The 18,283-nt window shown below is 38.3% G+C and overlaps 1 protein-coding gene across 2 annotated transcripts; it reads left to right on the top strand.

Moving 5' to 3' along the window:
- The first annotated feature begins 157 nt into the window (after positions 1–157).
- LOC306822033 (sortilin-like) lies at positions 158–17,113 on the top strand. Of its 2 annotated transcripts, XM_079340743.1 has the most exons (21): positions 158–492; positions 6,527–6,589; positions 6,689–6,762; positions 6,861–6,963; positions 7,081–7,242; positions 7,425–7,498; positions 8,340–8,389; positions 8,469–8,596; positions 9,248–9,392; positions 9,678–9,833; positions 10,791–10,933; positions 11,029–11,131; positions 11,221–11,389; positions 11,466–11,650; positions 11,727–11,916; positions 12,198–12,314; positions 13,323–13,431; positions 14,367–14,479; positions 14,586–14,712; positions 14,800–14,815; positions 14,917–17,113. In XM_079340743.1, exons 1-20 carry the CDS (start codon positions 184–186, stop codon positions 14,812–14,814), a joined length of 2,535 nt encoding a protein of 844 aa, XP_079196869.1. In that variant the 5' UTR covers positions 158–183; the 3' UTR covers position 14,815; positions 14,917–17,113. The 2 variants fall into 2 exon arrangements, with proteins under 2 accessions (XP_079196869.1, XP_079196870.1); XM_079340744.1 differs by having other exon boundaries at positions 159–492; positions 10,791–10,903; positions 14,800–17,113.
- The last annotated feature ends 1,170 nt before the right edge of the window (positions 17,114–18,283 follow it).

The raw sequence follows: 18,283 nt of genomic DNA, 5'->3' as shown, positions 1-18,283 counted from the left end.
TTTCTTTGTTGGCGTGGTCTGCCCACCAGGAGGCGCCCAAAGACCAGAAATCATTTGACGTCTCGGTAGAGGCAGTTTCCTGGCCTCCAATGGGATTGTAGGTTATTCTGGTCATGACCAATCAGCTGCGGTGGTGGAGGGGCAGTCAGTGAAGATGCATGTGTGGATGGGGGGCGGGGGGGCATGTGGGGAACCAGCGTTGGGTCAGAAGAGTTTCTCGCAGGGAAACAAAGTTGCCCAAACATCTTCGTAAACATGATCTCCGCGTCTTGCATTTTGGCGCTCTGTTGTTTGTCATACTCTCTGGGCACAGATGTTTACCCCGGGCTGAAGCTGCCAGATGTGAGCCGGCTGCAGAGGGACTTTAAAAGTGATGCAGAGCGACACGGGTTAGAGAAGTCGGAGCTATCGAAACGCAGCGCAGCACTGAATGAACAGACATGCACCGATCTGTCTGGAGCCGAGTCAACCCTGCAAAACAACACCCATTCTGTAAGTGATTTGTTCTCCACTTTTAAACTGTTTGAAGAGCTCGTGTGTTTGCCTCTTAAGTGTAATCATCAATTTGAGTTGATTCACTGCGATGAGCGACTTGAGTCTGTCTGTGGTCACTCAGCACATGGAGCTGTCCTAAATGTGCACTCTCTAAACATCTTTAGATCACTCTTTCAGGTTCACTTTTCACATTCTTCAAGCAGTGTTATTTGAATTAGAAGACAAGTAGATCATTGTATTCCACACACAGGAGATACGAAGTACTTTGATAGCCTAGTCAGCGCAGCATTCATTTAAATATTTGTTTTATAACTTTTATACATTTTAATTGAAAATATGTATATTTTATATTCAACTCCTTATTACCATAATACAAATATGGAGAACTAAATTAATTGTAAGTTTTAAAGCCAATTTATAAAGTTGCATTTGGTTGTTCAGCCTCTTAAATCTGAGCATTTCTGTAGGCAGTCTGAACATGATATAGTAACCATAAGAAGATGTCATCTTAGGCTCTGGGAGATCATGATGATCTCGCAAATCTTAATGTTTTTATTTAACCTTTACTTGACCAGAAAGATGTTTCCGACAAAAAAACAATGTGCTGATTGAAATTAAGAAATGCAGAATTACAGTTGACAGTTTAAAACTAAAATAATCAAGCACTACATCTCCAAACCCACCGTGATCGCTCCATATTGTTTTATACTTTGAACTTCACACAGAGATTCACTTATCTGTCTCACTTACCACGACTGCTAAAATTTTTCATACAAGAAGCTGAAAGCTCGGGCTTTAAACCTCCATAATCAAAACATAATTATGTATTTATCAGCTGCTAGTTGTTGCTTTTATCCTGCTTCCAATCATCGAGATGAAGAAAAGTGGCAGACAAAGGTGAAACTCAGAAATATAGTGATTGAAAAAGCTTAAAATCTACAGACAAAAGTTGTAGTTTTTTTTTTCTGAGGACGTGTTTCTGCTTTGTTGGTTTTCTTCCCTTTAAAATCATCTCAATAAAAATCGTTTGTCATTCCTCAAATCCATGAGAGCTTTGGAATATGATGCAGGCAAAATTTCAGCTTTGTTGGTGATGCCGTTTTCCACGCAGGGAACGCACATCTTTGAACACACAGGAACAACTCCCTGTGATCTCGATCAAACTCGATCTCTCTCATCTTAACACTGATCTTATATCATAAAGAACACCTTCTGTTATTTTAGTACTGAACATGTTTTGACAGGAGGTACAACAAGAACCACCCAGATGTCCAGAGGAATGTTTAAGGAAAACAGAGGTCCACGGGACAGTCTTCCTGTTGCTTTTGTGTGTGTGAGGGTAACTGATGGATAAGTGATTGTTACATCATTTTGGAGGCTCAGACACCTGGACTCTTGCTTTTTGAGCATGAAAACGAGTTGGCGTGCTCACCAAGAGTAGACTCCTCCTCTGTCCTCTGGGCCTTTTCACCCTCAACAAACATTCCCCATGTTTTTTTTTTTTTTCTCCTTTGCTGGACTCAATCTGAGCTCCAGTGGGAAGTCAAGTCTGAGGAATCTGTTATCAGAGCTGCGGGGCACAATCAGACAAGGATGTGTGAGCATTTAGAGCAGTGGTACATGGTCTATATTTCATCTTTTGCTTTGTAAATGAGCACATCATCCATCCTTCTTTTACGCTTCTTTAATGCTATTTTAGGCCTGGTAAACTTCACAAGATGGCTTTTGTCATTCAAATTGTGTCTTTTATTTACTTAAAATAATTCACTTGGCAAACTGCATCTGGCTTACACACATCTGACAGTCTCCTGTTTATTATTGTCACTCTTTCTGAAAGGTTCCCAAAGTGGGAGTTGGAACTGCTTGTTGTGTCAAGACTTACAAGATGTCTTTAAGTTTAGAGTGATTCAATATGGTATCTTCTATTTTGGGGCTCCGAGCTGAAAACTTTGGGACGGAAAAAACCCTGGTCTCACCTATCCTCTGTCACTTTAGCTGTTTGAGCACCAAGAAAAATAGTTGAGAGACAGTAGGAGAGGGAAGACGAGAGAGGGGGTTATGTTTGTTGATGTGCAGGGATAAAGACATCCAATGAGATCACATCAGCTGTCCTCACTGTCTCTGTGGAAGACTTGTACTCGAGTTGTCTCACTTTCATTCATAGCAGGTGAAGATAAATCAAGAATTTGTCAGTTATACATTTTAGATCAACAACATGGCTAAGTGGTTAATTAGTGAGCAGAAAGTTAACCATTTTTGATCGTCAAAGTTTTTTTGCAAGCAGTTATGCCCGAAAACAGTTTCTCTCTCCTCTCTTTCTCTGAGACTGTTACTTTTACTTATAAAGTGTTTCCTCATAAATATCTGGTAGCAATGGTGCACAGCTGCTGAAATATGACCACCGCTGCTGATTTTTATTTATTTTTTGTTTCGAAATGAATTCTGTCTGTAGGTTTGTTGTTGGTTGATTATTTTGTCCAATAAATGTTAAAAAATATTTTAATGACAAGAAATTAGAACAGTGTTCCACTTCATCACCGATGCTACAACTCCATCGTCGGGGAAACACTGACTGGGCTCCGATTGTTAACCGTATTACAGCACTAAAGGAATTACAAAAGATGCCTCATTTCCCTCTGACAGGATCATACATGGCCACTGGATTTATTGATATCCATCCAATCTCTTTTCACCAAACCATCACATGTGAGTTTCATTGAGAAAAAGTCAATAGATCACTATGGTTTTAAAGGTTAATTAAACTGATTTCTAAGTTTATTTGTATCCAAGTCAGGAACGTAAAGTTCAAAATTCCGACAAAGTCAAGGTTTGCCAAGACCCTTACTGTCTATGGTACACAGCTTGGCCAAGCTGCCAAACCTCTAGTTATCAGGCCCTCTGCATTGTCATGTGACGTTACTAGTGGTCTTTTAGAACTACAGGCTAATTCAGCCTGGATGTTTCGTCAAAGAAGTTCGCTGCATTTCACAGTGACAACCAATCTAAACTACAAAATGGCATGATTGGTGAAATTAGAATGCGTGGGATGTCATGGAAGAGGAAGCCTTTTACAGTGTTTTTCGGTTTATTTTTTGCTGGAGTATAGACGAGCTGCAGCCTGTCTGTGCACAATGCGTACTGGAACATGTACAAGTCTTACTTTGAACTCTTTCATGTAATTGATACCGTTGCATACTTAACATTATTATTGTATTATTAGAAAACAAAGGAGGCTCGCTAGTTTGCTTTAGTTTAAAGCAATAAACATAAACTCTGGTCTGCAATCAGCATTAGATGATCGTGAAGGTTTCCCTTTAAGTCTGTTTCACAGATGACAATAGAAAGGAAGTTGATTTCATGATTATTCACATTTACATTCACATTTTTCTTTCATCAATAAATTAAAAATGTGATGGACATAAACTCACTTTTTTCCAAACAACACAAGTCTTAACTGTTCACCAACCCGTTTTAACAAATATCAATATTAGGTCGAAGCAGTAACTCATTTCTAATCCATTTCGACTTAAAATGGACATACACCCCAGCTTTCTTTGTCTGCAAAAAAAAAAGAAGTGAAGCCCAGCATCAGAAGCCGCTTTTACAGAGCTTCACACGTTAGATCAGAGCCAAGAGTGCTTGACCTTCCCCTCTGAAGTTTTCTGTGTGTAAACATGGCTGAAGCAGAAAGGTTAAAGCCCAGAACAGAGCGAATAATGAGCTCATTGTGTTGGCATCTGACCTCTGAGAGAGGACTGCTCCCTCCGAGCAGCAACCAAGAATTTTGTGTGTGTACATGTTCAACTTTGTGTGTAACTTTGAAAGTTGAATCCACCCGAAAGACCTTGAGAGTTGGATCAGATAGAGCTCAGAGGAGCCCTTTCACGGCATCAAACCTTGATTTCAACCCCTGATACAGCATGAGGTCATGTCTGGTTTTTGTGGGCGACATCCTGACGGCTCAGACTTCTATCTCTTAATATGTTTGCTGACTAATAATCTACATTTTCCTCTCTCTTCACTGTTTCCTATTTCTCCCCTGTTTTCCCCATCACAGACCAGGACAGAGTAACCTGTAGTGCTACATTGATTCTCCTTTCCTTTACTTGTCACTTGTTCCTTCCTACATTGTCATTCTGCAGTCTTCTCTTTGAAACAACTATTGTTTTAGCGGACCTGTTTTTACTTTTACTGCAGATGTTGATATTTGGTTTTCGGTCTCATTGAACTGCAGCCAGTCTAGTCAGCATCTGCTCAGCCAGGGTTTCAGAGGAACAGATGTTTAAAACACTCTACAACTTAAATCTAATGCAGCATCGAGGCAACCTCTGTTTAATCCCAGGGTTTAGATGATACACAACAGCTCAACTGCATTTTTATGTGACCGTGTTTGTTCTAAAGGGTCTGATGTGTGTAAATTTTACATAATATTGCCATATAATCATCCTGATTCATGTGTGGGCGATATGGAAAAACGATCCAATCACACTTTCTTTTATGGTAGGATCAGGATCACATATTTCTGACAACATTTTCTCCACATTTATTTTTAAGACTTATTTGCAAGTGACTAGCTAGACTACCAACCTAATTTCCCCATATGATTTGTGCCTGTAAGTGAACTGTAAATTGTTCTCAATAACACTAGAGGGAATGAACAGTGCCTTTCAGTTCCAAATAGATGAAACCTAGATACAATTATCCAGGACTTTTTGTGTTTTTTCCCCTGTTAAACCAAACTTGTACCGACATGTAATTTAATTAGTTTAGACTGTGAGGAGTACAAGACATATGTCAACTGATGAACAATTGACTGCTAAGCAAAGAAGGAAACGTTGTCAAGCTATGAAGTGACCAGGAGTAGAGACAGAGAGAAAAAAATGGATGGAGCCAGGGTGTGATGAAAGGATTCATGTAGAACAGAGATGGAAAGTTGTGTTCACACACTTGGACAGAAGAGCCAGGCTGGTTTCCACTGGACATATTTACAAAGAGTTTCCAGCGGGCAGACCCGGCCGTGTCCTGTGGCTTTACAGAGCTGTGTGCAGACGCTGCAGGGCCGGGCTCACCTTGTAAACATCTCTGTCCTGCCAGCCGAAGAGACGAGGGGATAAACCTTCCTCTGACTCCACTCAACTGCGAGCTTTGGCTGAGTGTTGCTCAAATGACCAAACACTTGAACTTCACTCTGGATGAATAGACTGGAATGTTGTCTGCAGTCAGTGAACTTAGGAAATAAAAGTTCAGCTTCAAACTAATATTCATATAAAAATAAAGAATATATGTTTATATTCATTCTTTTATAATTTATAAAATCATTAGTAATACATATATTAAACCTTTACAGGTTTTGTATCTATATATATTAAAATAAGAAAACTAACAGGATGATTAATGACTTATGAGGAAGGGGTAGGATTAATAAGGTTTGTAAATCTTCTAACTCTTTTGTGATCATATGAATTAAATGAACCAAGTCTTTATTTTTTATTTCATCGTTCAATATTGCTCACCAATGAATTTATAAATGTCCGAGAAGGGAGCTAAACTTTTTGTTTCTTATATTGTTGTCTGACTGGCATACCTCTGTTCTGTCCTGTTTCTCTATATGTGTGTGATTAATGTGTGTTGGTTCCCGCTGCGCTCATCAGTTATTGTCTTGTTCTGAAGCCCAGTTATGTCATTTAAACAGGAATGTAGGTCAAACACGCAGAGTGCATCCAAATGGCCGAGTTACATTGGACAGTAAGGACAATTCATGCTGTCTTATTGGCCGGTGTGTTCAGCAAGTGACTGAAATATAAACATGTCTAGACTCTAGGCTGAATGTCCACTTGTTTTCCTTTTTTCAATAACGTTAATGTTTATTGAATAGTCAACATTTTCGTGAATTGAAAAACAGTTTTGAAATTATTGAAGGCTTGCAAATATTTATATAATGGTGGAAATCAAGATACATTTTAATTTAATTTTATTTATTTTTTTAAATCACATTGATTAATTTGCTAATTTTTCCTGTTTTTTTTTTCAGTTTACCTTCAAAGTAAGGACCATGGGTTCACTGTCTCTGGCCTGGGTGGGAGACAGATCAGGGGTGAGTCCATTCACATGTGTCAATGAGGATAAAAGGTAAAAAAAAAAAAAAAAGTCCAAGTGGCACAGATTATTGTATAATTCCACTTCTTTCTTCTAGGTGCTGCTGGTCTTGACGACATTTCAGGTGCCACTATTCATGATGCGTTTTGGTCAGTCCAATCTCTACAGAAGGTGAGAAATTTCTCAGCATTGATCGCCCACAGAAAAGAATATTATTTTTGTCATAGTTGTTGTTTGAAGGTTTAACTACATCTGTGTCACTGTGTCAGTGAAGACTATGGGAAGACGTTCAAAGATATAACTCACCTGATCAATCACACCTTCATCCAGACCGAGTTTGGCATTGCCATCAGTCCTGACCACTCAGGGAAGGTGAGCCGTTTGGGGATAGCACAAGTGTTATTTTGACATAATTTGTAATTATAATAATTAATAATTGATCACATGGTAACAGCCAATCACAACGCTGCCCTCTGTGTTTGTTTCCAGGTTATGCTCACAGGTGATGTGTCAGAAATTGGGGGGTTCAAGCTGTTTCGCTCACAGGACTTTGGCATTACTTTTGTTCCAACCGACCTGCCGTTTGAGCCCATCATTCAGATGCTGTACAACCCAGCAGACTGTGACGTTCTGCTGACGCTCAGTATCACGGTAACGGCACTCAGGTTGACCAAACCACACCCTCAGTCTTTTAGAGTTTTTGTCCATAGCCTGCCTTAATTGGATGTCTGACTTCTATTTCAAGCTGCTGAAATCTCAATAAGGCTTAAGTGAATACTCAGAAGTCAAGGAGCCCTTTCTTACTGACTGACTAAGCCTTTTTTCCCCTCCAGCGAGACTTGTGGCTGTCCAAGGACTTTGGTGCCACCTGGAGGAAGATCCATGAAAGTGTCTGTTTGGTCAGATGGTTAGTACAATACAGACATGAAGAGTGGGTTGTTGTTGTTGTTGTTGGTGCTGGTCATGTCAGAGACACATTACAGTTAGCAAAACAAATCATGTTTTTCTTCTAGCTGCTTGATAACCAACCAGTTGTTCTCCCGGAATAAGATGACAGGGCTACATGCTACAACTCTGTGTAATGTGTTGGGATACTTTTTTCTATCCATGTATCTATAGTCTTTAAAGTAGAGCGTGAACCTTTAAGTAACTTTTGATAGGCTAGTCCATCATTACAGGATGTAAAACAGCCTCTAATTTTATCCACACATGTCTACATGTGCTTGTTTGTTGTTTTTTGTGCAAGATTTGTTGTTATTCCAGCTGCCTCTCTCACACCCGCTCTGATCACTCTCTCTCTGTTTTTTTTTTTTGAGTTCACACAAGGTTGCGGTGTCAGCCTGTGGTTGTTAGCAGTGCATTGTGGGAACACTTTGATAGCCCTGCGTGACCACAGCTGTCACTTTGGCCCCAAACCTAAATTGACTGCAGAGCAGGGAGCCGCGGCTGTTGTCAGAGCCAATCATGAGTCAGTAGCAGTATTCTTATTCAACCCACAGTCCATGAATCAGCAGAATCTTTGCAGTCCTCTTTGGCAGGGAGCAAAACCAGAGAGGGCCTGGAGAGCAGCCGGGGGGATTGATTTGCCCCTAACTCACACTTAGAAGAAACCACAGCCATTATCTGTGATCTCTACAAATTAAAAGAAATTGATTCAAGTTTGAACATTGTAAAGAATGTGAGCACAATTACATTTCTTTGCCTCCAGACTTTTCATTTCCTGTTTTTTTTTTCTTTCTCCCATACAGGGGCCAAAAAAACAGCATCTACTTTACAATGAATTATAATGGATCATGCAGTAAGTAAAGTCAATCTTTCCACCCAAATATGTGTCAAACAAATAAATACATCCTCACACTCCTCTCTCTTTTTGTTAGTTGAAAGAGGAATGTTGGAGCTAAGGAAGACGACAGACTACGGTCGAAGTTTCAAAACCATCGCAACTCGAGTTTACTCCTTTGTCCTAGGAGGGCGCTTTGTTTTTGCTTCAATTATGACTGGCACGGTATGTGTGGGTGTGTGTGTGTGTGTGGGTGGGTCACTTGTAATTTGTTTCCTTTTTTTATAGCTTTGGTGTGCATTTCTGTAAATGTGTCCTTTTCAACAAGTTTCAATAAGTCTCAGTGGTCCCCAAAAGTTTTTTTGAAGTGAATTATGCACAATATGTGACCTTTAAGTATTTCAATGTAGGCTTTTTTCTGTTTTTACTCGGCCGTGTCTGTGTAACAACAATCCATACGTCAGTAACATTTTTGTACCTTCCTCTGAACTTCACAAGTTAATATTTAAATTTTAGGTTGGCCGAATAAAATGAAAATTCAAACTAGGGGTTGTCCTGTGATATATTCGGCCATTCACATCATTTTTGACGCCTTTTTAGATCTAATCTGGAGTTGATTAAATAGTAATAGTAATAGTAGTATTACTTAAATAGTAATGTCTAATGACCCTTTAGAAGGCTTATCTGCACCTTCCATGTTAGTAGATGAGAGGTTTCTCCAACTTTAATCATTTACACTTCTTGTAAACATTATGTTTACTTCTGCATGTAAGCATTAATAAAAGTATGAGCAATGTAGCTGACCCATACTTCGGTATTTACCTCTACATTGTACAGGAGCAGATATTACAAAGTTTGCATGTGTGTTTGTCCTAGGGTACAGAGCGTATGATCCACGTGTCGGTGGATGGAGGAGAGGTGTGGAACATGGCTCAGCTTCCTACTGTCAACCACGAGCAGTTCTACTCCATCCTGACAGCCAATCAGGACATGATCTTCATGCATGTGGACGACCCCGAAGGTGAGCGCACTGATGATTGACAGGAAAGATAATGATGCTGACATGTTTATACATACAGATGATGCTCATAAATAATGATGTTGTCATTGAAAAAGAAGATGGGTGAAAAGTTAAATCTTATACAGATATTGCCTGAGACCCTGACAAACCAGAGAAACAAAGTAAAGGATGTTACTATTTTAAAATTACACAAAAAAAACATGCCGACTCATATATATGAGCCTGGTAGGGAAACTTTAAGCTGCCAGATGTGTATAATACAAACACGTGTGCTGTGTGTTCCAGACTCTGGTGTTGGAACTGTCTACGTGTCAGATGACCGAGGAACCGTCTTCTCAAAGTCCCTGGAGCGCCATCTTTACACAACCACAGGAAGTGAAACAGACTTCACTGTCATTACGTCTCTCAGGGGCGTTTACATGACCAGCATACTCACAGAGGGTTGGTCAACACACTGTGCCATGTGTACCTACACATAAAAGACACATGTTCATATCATCGTTCATATACAGTATTGTAGTGACTATCTAATGTCCCTGGTTTCTATTCTTGCCTTTAGTCACTTGCATAGGTGTCTGGGAAGTTCTTGACGCATAAAAATGAACAAATGTCCAAAATTAAATGAACTTCCAAGTTCCAGTTTATTGTAACACAAGAAGCAGACAAACCGTGATGATGAAGTGATGAGTTGTTATTGCAAAGGTTTGCCGTTGATCATTTGTCAGGTTAAATATATTGTGTTATGGTAAGAACTGTATGTTCCCACTACCTATGCCACGATGTGTTGTTCATATAAACAATCCCCCATACCAGCTGATCTATGAGCCCAAATGATCGATGCTCACCGCCTAGTGTCTAAATTAAGTAAATAAATAAACATACAAACCAGACCCATTGAAATACAATACATGAGTACACGTACACTGAATTGTCTCCTACAAGTATATTAACATATTTATACCATGTGTTGGGTAAAACATCTAATGACTGCTAGTACTTTGCAATACTCACTACTCATAAATGGGTTGATCTCTTTTTAGGCTTTTGTTTGATGACACATTCTGCTCAGAACTGCATACTTATATTCAGCTTTTGATTGCTGTTGAGTTTTTATTTAACTTGCATACAGAACATCCTGGCTCCACTATTAAGCCTTGCATAAAATAGTCACTAATACCCCTCTGACTTTGAACAGAAAAGCTGCCGAAAAGCTTACTGTGATTAATGAACTGTCTTAAACATGTTTCAGATGTGTTTGATTTATATTCTTCAGTGATGTGAACATGTGAGATCTTGACAATTATCTTTTGGAAATATTGTGTGCACGAAGAGTCACAAAGTCTTCATTTTCCACTTTGTAAAATATCTACTGTAACCCTCATAGTGTTCTTTTTGCAGACGGTGCGGTGGAGACAGTGATCACATACGACCAAGGAGCAAGATGGCAGACACTGAACAGACCGGAGAACAGCCACTGTGACACTGAAACGTCCACTAACAGGCCTAACAGAGTGAGACACATACACATTTCACATAGAAGTGTATTGTTGTTTTGGTTACCTGAGTATTTGATCAGGCTTTTTAATGGTTTTTGGTATTTTAATGGTACAGTGATTTAATTATTGTGCCTTTACAGTGCAGACTGCACATCCACGCCTCCTATAGCACCACCATGAAAATGAACGTCCCCATGCTTCCTCTCTCACAACCGAGTGCTGTTGGCCTCATTCTAGCCCATGGTAAACAAAAAATAAATAAATTACCCAGAATCTTTCACTGCATGCCTATGTTTCTCCTTACACCATTGCCTGCCCCTGTTTCTCTTCAGGCAGCGTTGGAGACGCAGAGTCAGCTCTCTCCCCTGACGTGTATGTTTCTGATGATGGGGGCTACTCTTGGATGTTGGCTCTCAGGGGCCCCCATCATTACGCCATACTGGACTCTGGAGGGCTGCTTGTGGCTGTGGAGCACACAAACTCACCAGTCAACCAGATCAAGTGAGTGTTTTAAATAGTGATTTTTTTTTTTACGTGTCATTTATCACCTAAAATAAATATTTCCTGTTGCCCTCAGGTTTTCCACTGACGAGGGGCAGTGTTGGCATACTTATAACTTCACCAGCGACCCACTTCACTTTAGTGGGATGGACAGCGAGCCCGGCTCTCGCTCGATGAATGTTAGCCTGTGGGGTTACAGGAATGACTTCACTAAATGGATTGTGATCACCATAGACTTCAGGAAGATCCTCACCAGAGACTGTGAGTTTGTGAGGAAAAAGGCTGATGGCTTGTTGGTGTGGCAGCTACTAAAGAACATGTGTTGATGATCATGCAGGTGCTGACGGGGACTTTGTGCAGTGGCTGTCTCATTCTGCAGACCCCAGTGGATCTAATGACGGCTGTGTTCTGGGCTATAAAGAGGCCTTCCTGCGCCTAAGGAAAGACTCTGTCTGCTGGAAAGGAAGGGATTATGCTCTCACTAAGGATCTGTCCCCCTGTACATGTACAGAGAATGATTACCACTGGTGTGTTTTTGTTTTGTACCAATAATGTTGAAGTCTAAGTGAGGAGACACCAGACAGAGCAGAATTAAGTTTGAGTTGAGTCAATCAGCTGCAGTTTAATATGTTTTATTAGTCCATGTAATTCATTTATATTCTAAGAAAACAAGGTTTCATAACAAGGTAACGCATACAAACCGAGAGCAAACACATTGTATTCAATCTAAAGCTTGTTCTCTTTTTTTATGAGAACAGATTTGCAGGGTTTGTAACCTATAGGAATGTTTTGGATTTTTTCCTTAAAGTGACTTTGGATACTACCGGCCAGAGAACAGCTCAGAGTGTGTGGAGCAGGAGGAGATGAAGGGTGGTCCTCTGGAGTTCTGTTTAAATGGGACCACAGAGGAGCTGCAGACCAGCGGGTAAGTACGGAGGAGTTTTCTCTGAGTAGAAGACAAAACAGGCAAGAAACTCAAACTAACACAACATCCAGTAAATGTATGTATACTAAACTTAGATGAGAGGTTATATAAACAGCAAGTAAGCCAAAGCAACTCAAGAACTGTAGAAAGAAAAAAAAAATGTAGTTTTGAAGATTATAGTTGTGGCCTTTTCTGTTTTTTTAGATACACAATAAAGTCAACAAGTCAACACATCTCACACTGAATACTCTTTTTAAATCAAATTAAACATAGGAGAAAAACAAAACGACAAAAGCTCAAATGCCTGTACATACCATAAACACTCTGTCTTTTACCTGACATCTGTTTATCAGCGGCTGATCAACTCTCTTTTTGGTTATTGTCTTGCAATGATTACAGATTCATCATTGTTTTTGTTTTTTTTAGACTGCAGTGCAGAGTTTGTTTGTCTTGATTCAATTAAAACCAATAAATGAAAAGACACAAACGTAATCCAACAGCAAAGACGTTGATGGTCACGGTGCATCCTTTTAAACATTCATCAGACATGTCGTCCTTTATTTGTCTGTTAAAAACATCATGCGTCAGTTGAAACCTACCTGCTAAGTATAGTAGGCCTCTGATTGATCTTTTGTAAAAACAAATAAACTGGAAACCAGCGTTATTCTAAACATGTCGGCCTCGTGGATGCTAAGAAGCTGTGCTGACATCTCCACCAGCTAATATTCAGGATGTTAAGTCAACCAATAAACAATATTCTTCCTACAGCTGTAATGAACATTTTTGATGATAGATCTCCAGAATGAACTAAAATATAAGTCTATTGTGTTCAGAGTCCCACAGACTCTCCAGCCCTTTAGTCTCTCCTTCCAATGATTGCTTATGCTTATGGTCTATGTTTTCCAACTCCTCTATACATATTTTCCTCACTTTCATATTTTTCTTGTGTCCTTTCTGTTGGATTGTTTTTCATGCCTTTTTAAGTCTCTGTCTCTTCTGAAATTTAAGCTACCGGAAGATTCCAGGAGATCAATGTGAGGGAGGTTTCCAGCCAGACAGAAAGGAGACGAACTTGAGGAGACTGTGCACGAGCAACGCCCTTAATCCAAATTCTCTGGTAAATGTGTATTCTTCTTCTCATAAAGGGACTGCGTGTGCTAGATCGACTTTATAACATTATGTAACTGGTTTGCAAAAGAAGGGAAAACCTTGTAGATGTGACTCAATTATCTATTAGCAGAGGGAATTTGGTTTTTTAATGTTTTTAAGCAAATGTTGCCCAAATGTCATCAGAATATCCAGACAATTGCAAAAAAAAACATTGTCAATGATTGTTTCACTGAAATGAGGAAAGATGACAATCGAAACTTTTGAATTAAGGAAGATTACAGTGTCTCATGTGTCCACAAATGCATTCGATGTTTTTCAGTCTAACAGTATTATGTTGTTTCAGTAGAGCAGAAGCTTCAATAGAATTTGAAGTCAGTTGTTAAGAGGTTTAAATCCATGCTTCTACACAGTTTGTTACATTTCATTATCTTGCATTTACATTGTATTGATAGTTACTGTATACTGTACATGCTGCTGTATCTTGGCCAAGCATGTTAGGTGGAAACACTGTTACAGTACCAATGACAGGACAATCCCAGCACACAGATCAGGGCATGTTGACCTGACCGCCATCACTACAGTCACTCACATCCTCAGACACAAATTCTCTTGTGCAAACAGAAATCCAGCTTTCATTTAAAAGAGGAGAGGTGAATATCCAATGAAGCAGAATCTTTACTGAAGTCCACAGTGTGTGTGAACTGGCCTTCCATCTTTCATATATGTACAAATCCCTACAGATCCTCATGACAAAGATGCAGCGATTCCAATTATAATCCCATTTTAGTAATAAGTAATATAACTTGCCACCTCCCTTACTCATTAAACTCATGTGGACACATTGGAATCTTAGACTTTGGTTAACCATTCAATCTTTTGAGGTTATTTGCGTACAGTTTCTTAATGTTTCTGTCCATTTTGTTTTTTTATCATTTTCAACAGACTGAAAACAGTACAACGAACACAGCTGTCATTGTGATGGTTGTCATGGCGATCCTGATAACCAGTGCTGTAACAGGCGTTTGGCTGGTTAAGAAATATGTCTGTGGTGGACGGTCAGTTACCTCTTTTTTTTTGTTTGTTTGTACACATATTTAAATAAACACAAACAACACATTACACCCTGTGTTTTATCTGTCATGCACTTCCGTCCCTCATCAGGTTCCTCGTGCATCGATACTCAGTTATGAGGGAACACGTTGAGGCTGATAAAATAGAGGGAGTCGATGATGTTGACCCTCATTACATGGAGACAGGAAAAGCACAGTACAACGAAGACTCAGATCAGGTATCGAATGTGTAATAGGCCTTTTTTTACATTTCTACTTAATGTTTATCAATCAAACAATATTAGTTTTCTTGTGTCTCCCTACAGGACCTCTTGGAATAAGGTGGACATTGATTCTTTAAGTCTAAATCTAACTGTAGTGATGCCAGGGCACTCCTGTTGTTGATTACCTCTTCTTCTCCCTTTTCCCCCGGATGGCTGAAGGACTCAGCAGCAACTCCCATCGCTTCCTTGAACCAGTTGAACCTGTAGTTTGGGGAGGTGGGGACAAACCCGGTATAGAACAAAAGAAAGCCTCTGGGGTCCCTGAGGAGCTTTTGTTGTTTCTGTCAAAAAGAGTTGTGTGAAGACTGTTAGAAGACTGAACATGTGCTCTCTTGTAAAAAAAGTGTTTCCTTTCATGTTGACCTGAGAAAGGAAGGTCTTTCACATTGTTATGCACTGCAGAAGCACATTACAGAAGCTTCAAATTGGATATCTGGATGAACAGAAATACCATTAAGTGTTAGGGAACAGCACAGAAATAATCGTCAGTATTTTAGCTTAGAGATGACGCCTGCTGTTGATGAAATAGTTTTGGAATTCTTTATATTTAAAAGCTCGCAATGTACAGTTGTGATGAGTACGGCGGCTATTTTGACATTTCTTTTGTCAGTTTCACAAGTCACTAAATATTAGATGGTTACATGTTTTTAAAGTATACTTACTCTGAGCGACGTTTTAGTCATTAGTTTACTTAGTTAATCATTTTTTATATAATGGTACTGGTCTTTTTTTTTTTTTTAACCGTAGTGTTTTTAATTTTGCATAAAGAGTAAAGGTTTTACAGAAATATCACAACCCAAATAATAACAAATAATGGCTGTTTAAATAGAGACTGTTTGTGCAACTTTAAAAAGTCAACCATTTATAGTTCTTGTAAATTCTTTCATAGTAAAATATAACAACTCAAAACTATATTAACATTTTGTTTTAAGTTGAAGCCTTTGATGGATTGAAGTTTGATCCATTAAATACTTTTAAGGTATTTTTTCATTAAATATATTCAGAAGTTATCAGCAGAATTAGAATAACGTGTAATTGCTCTTAACAATCAGAAAAAATGCTGTCCCACCATTTCAAAATGCTAATCTTGAACTTTTAGTGCATTGTGAAACTTTAGGAATAAAGGTTAAAAGGGCCAGCCGTTGTTGTGAAGACATTTTTGTTTAACATAGTGCAGCTTCATGAAACAGACATCTGCTACTCCCCTGTATGAAAGGTGAAGAGAAAAGACTTGAATTATTGCCAAAGCACTTTTAATGATTAATTTTCTAATTGTAGAGGAGAGTTTGTAGAGGTGAAAGCTAATCGTAGCCCAGCATTATATCAGTAGGAAAGCAACGCTATCCCAAACCCTTTACTTGAACGTTCTGATATTGTTTGCTTAACAGGATGCACCAGTATGTTGCTGTTGTGGTGGTTTCTGTTCTTGTTTTTTTTTCCAGCCAATACCAAGGTTTATTTAACAATCTGGATATCAGGTGTTTTTTTTGGGGAGAGACCTCAATAAGATGACTTATATTCAGGTTAAATACAAAAAATCATTGCATACTGAATTATCAAGACAATTGGATGTTTCTATGGACCTTGCTTGGTTGTTTCTTTTACCAATGTGGAAGCAGAAACAGTAAAGCAAACACTTTTAAACAACTTGAAAAATAATAATAATATTTCAGTTACAGTGGCTAAACTTTAAAGCTACTGTTAGCCAGTATGCAGAGTCTTATATTGCTGCATTCCAATTTATTAATGTCACAGATTTAGCAAAATATCAAAAAATTACAGAACAACTTCATGGATTAATGTGTCTGCTGGTGTTGAGGGGTAAACACATTTTTAAGTTAGTTGAGTTGCATCTTTTTCCAAGTAGAGGCACCTTCTAACTTTGTTTTTTTTTTTTAGATAAGGGGGTCACTGGCTACCATTTCTGTTAGCTGCAGTCTTATCACAGTAATTGTTGATACTGGCAGGGCTTCTAGCTAATGCTTGTTTTCTCCAGAAGACTCAATATTATCCCAGCGAATAAGCTATAGTAATAAGCTGGCCTGATGTAGAGGCAAATTCTCAAGGACTGTTGGTTGGACTTAATCAGATATGAAAGCAAATTCATATGCTTGATGCTTCTTTTATTTACACAACTGTCATATAGAACAAAACCAGTTCTCTACTGGATTCCATGATATATTTTTGCACTGTATCTACAGATCTGTGAAAAAGTGACAATTGTGCCTCCTTGTATATCAAATTTTGTGAAGCATTTAGGACAAGGATTGTGATCTTCATTCCTTCTCATTTCTGAAATGTTTGCAAGGATATCAGAGATGAGTACTTTTGAATTAAACTATTCTGTAGCAAACATGGTTAATAACGTGTGCATTTATTGACTTACGTAGTACTGTCATCTTGTTGTATCACTTCAGATTTGTGTGGTTTATAGGTATGTAATTATTAATAATTAAATCTGTTCTGATAAAAGTATGTAAGTTGATAGCAAATCAAAAAACAGCTGTCATAACCAAAATTCAGCTTGATTATTGAACATGAATGTAGCCTTTATATATTAAATGTATATTAAAGTTACATTTGTATTATATTCATTAAACAGTTTAATACTATAAAAATATAAAATGTAACACATATTACAAATTAAGGCTATGATAGTCTGTCAAAGACATGTCACTATCGAGGCTAACATACTTTTAAGGGATTCTTTTTCTATTTTACAAAGACAATTTTTCAGTCATCAATTCTTCCACACATTTCATACCTTGATCCTCAGCAGAGAGAAATACTTCAGTGGTATGCTGAGTTGAGTTTTGACTTTCTTTTTTGGGGGGGCTGAACCAAAGTAATGCTTTATGTGATCAAGTTTCTCCAACACTTGTCAGGCTGCATCGTCAGGCCTTGGACACAGCAACTCAGCTCATATTATATTGCCTACTTTTTTTCTCTAAACAATAAATTGTTAACATTTTTGAAATGACAAAGACAATGCAATTTGATTTAATTTGTTTATTTTTTCTGAACATGTAACACAATAAAAAAGTGAACATACAAAAAAATAATTACAAATAGTGGATAGTATAATTCAGAATAAAATAAAATATATAAATAAAGACAATTGGATAATGAGCTATTATAAATTACATGTCCAAAGGGGAGTGGGAAGAAGTAAACCTTATTAAATCCCACCCCCTCTCCATCTATTCAGCTATCATGCAATATATGTTTATTACATTATATTTTTATTTTGTTTGTCTTCATGTAGTTTGTAACTAACAAGGAAAATTGCTTGCATTTGCTTGTTTTATTCTTTGTTTGTTGTGTTTTTATTTTTATTGTTGATTTTTTTTTTCTTTCTTCTCTAGCCTCACCCTCTATGGTAATTGTTTTATCCAAAAGCTGCAAGACAAAGTGTCAAAATGTCCACATCAATTAAACTTAATATTTGCTATCCAATGTCGTATGGCAACCTTCAAATATGTCCAAATTTTCTGCACTGTTATTAAAGTTGATTTAGTTTCTTCCG

This window comes from Symphodus melops (assembly GCF_947650265.1).
Source record: "Symphodus melops genome assembly, chromosome: 4".
In the NCBI taxonomy this organism is placed as follows: domain Eukaryota; kingdom Metazoa; phylum Chordata; class Actinopteri; order Labriformes; family Labridae; genus Symphodus; species Symphodus melops.
The sequence above is the reverse complement of the archived record's forward strand: the minus strand, read 5'-3'. Positions and strand labels throughout refer to the sequence as shown.

What these genes read in the sequence shown, in the direction of transcription:
- LOC306822033 (XM_079340743.1), top strand. Translation starts at nt 184, where the DNA reads ATGTGGGGAACCAGCGTTGGGTCAGAAGAGTTTCTCGCAGGGAAACAA. An exon ending in TGCAAAACAACACCCATTCT is followed by an intron (nt 493 to 6,526) that starts GTAAGTGATTTG and finishes TTTTTTTTTCAG; the next exon opens with TTTACCTTCAAAGTAAGGAC. An exon ending in ACAGAGAATGATTACCACTG is followed by an intron (nt 11,917 to 12,197) that starts GTGTGTTTTTGT and finishes TTTTCCTTAAAG; the next exon opens with TGACTTTGGATACTACCGGC.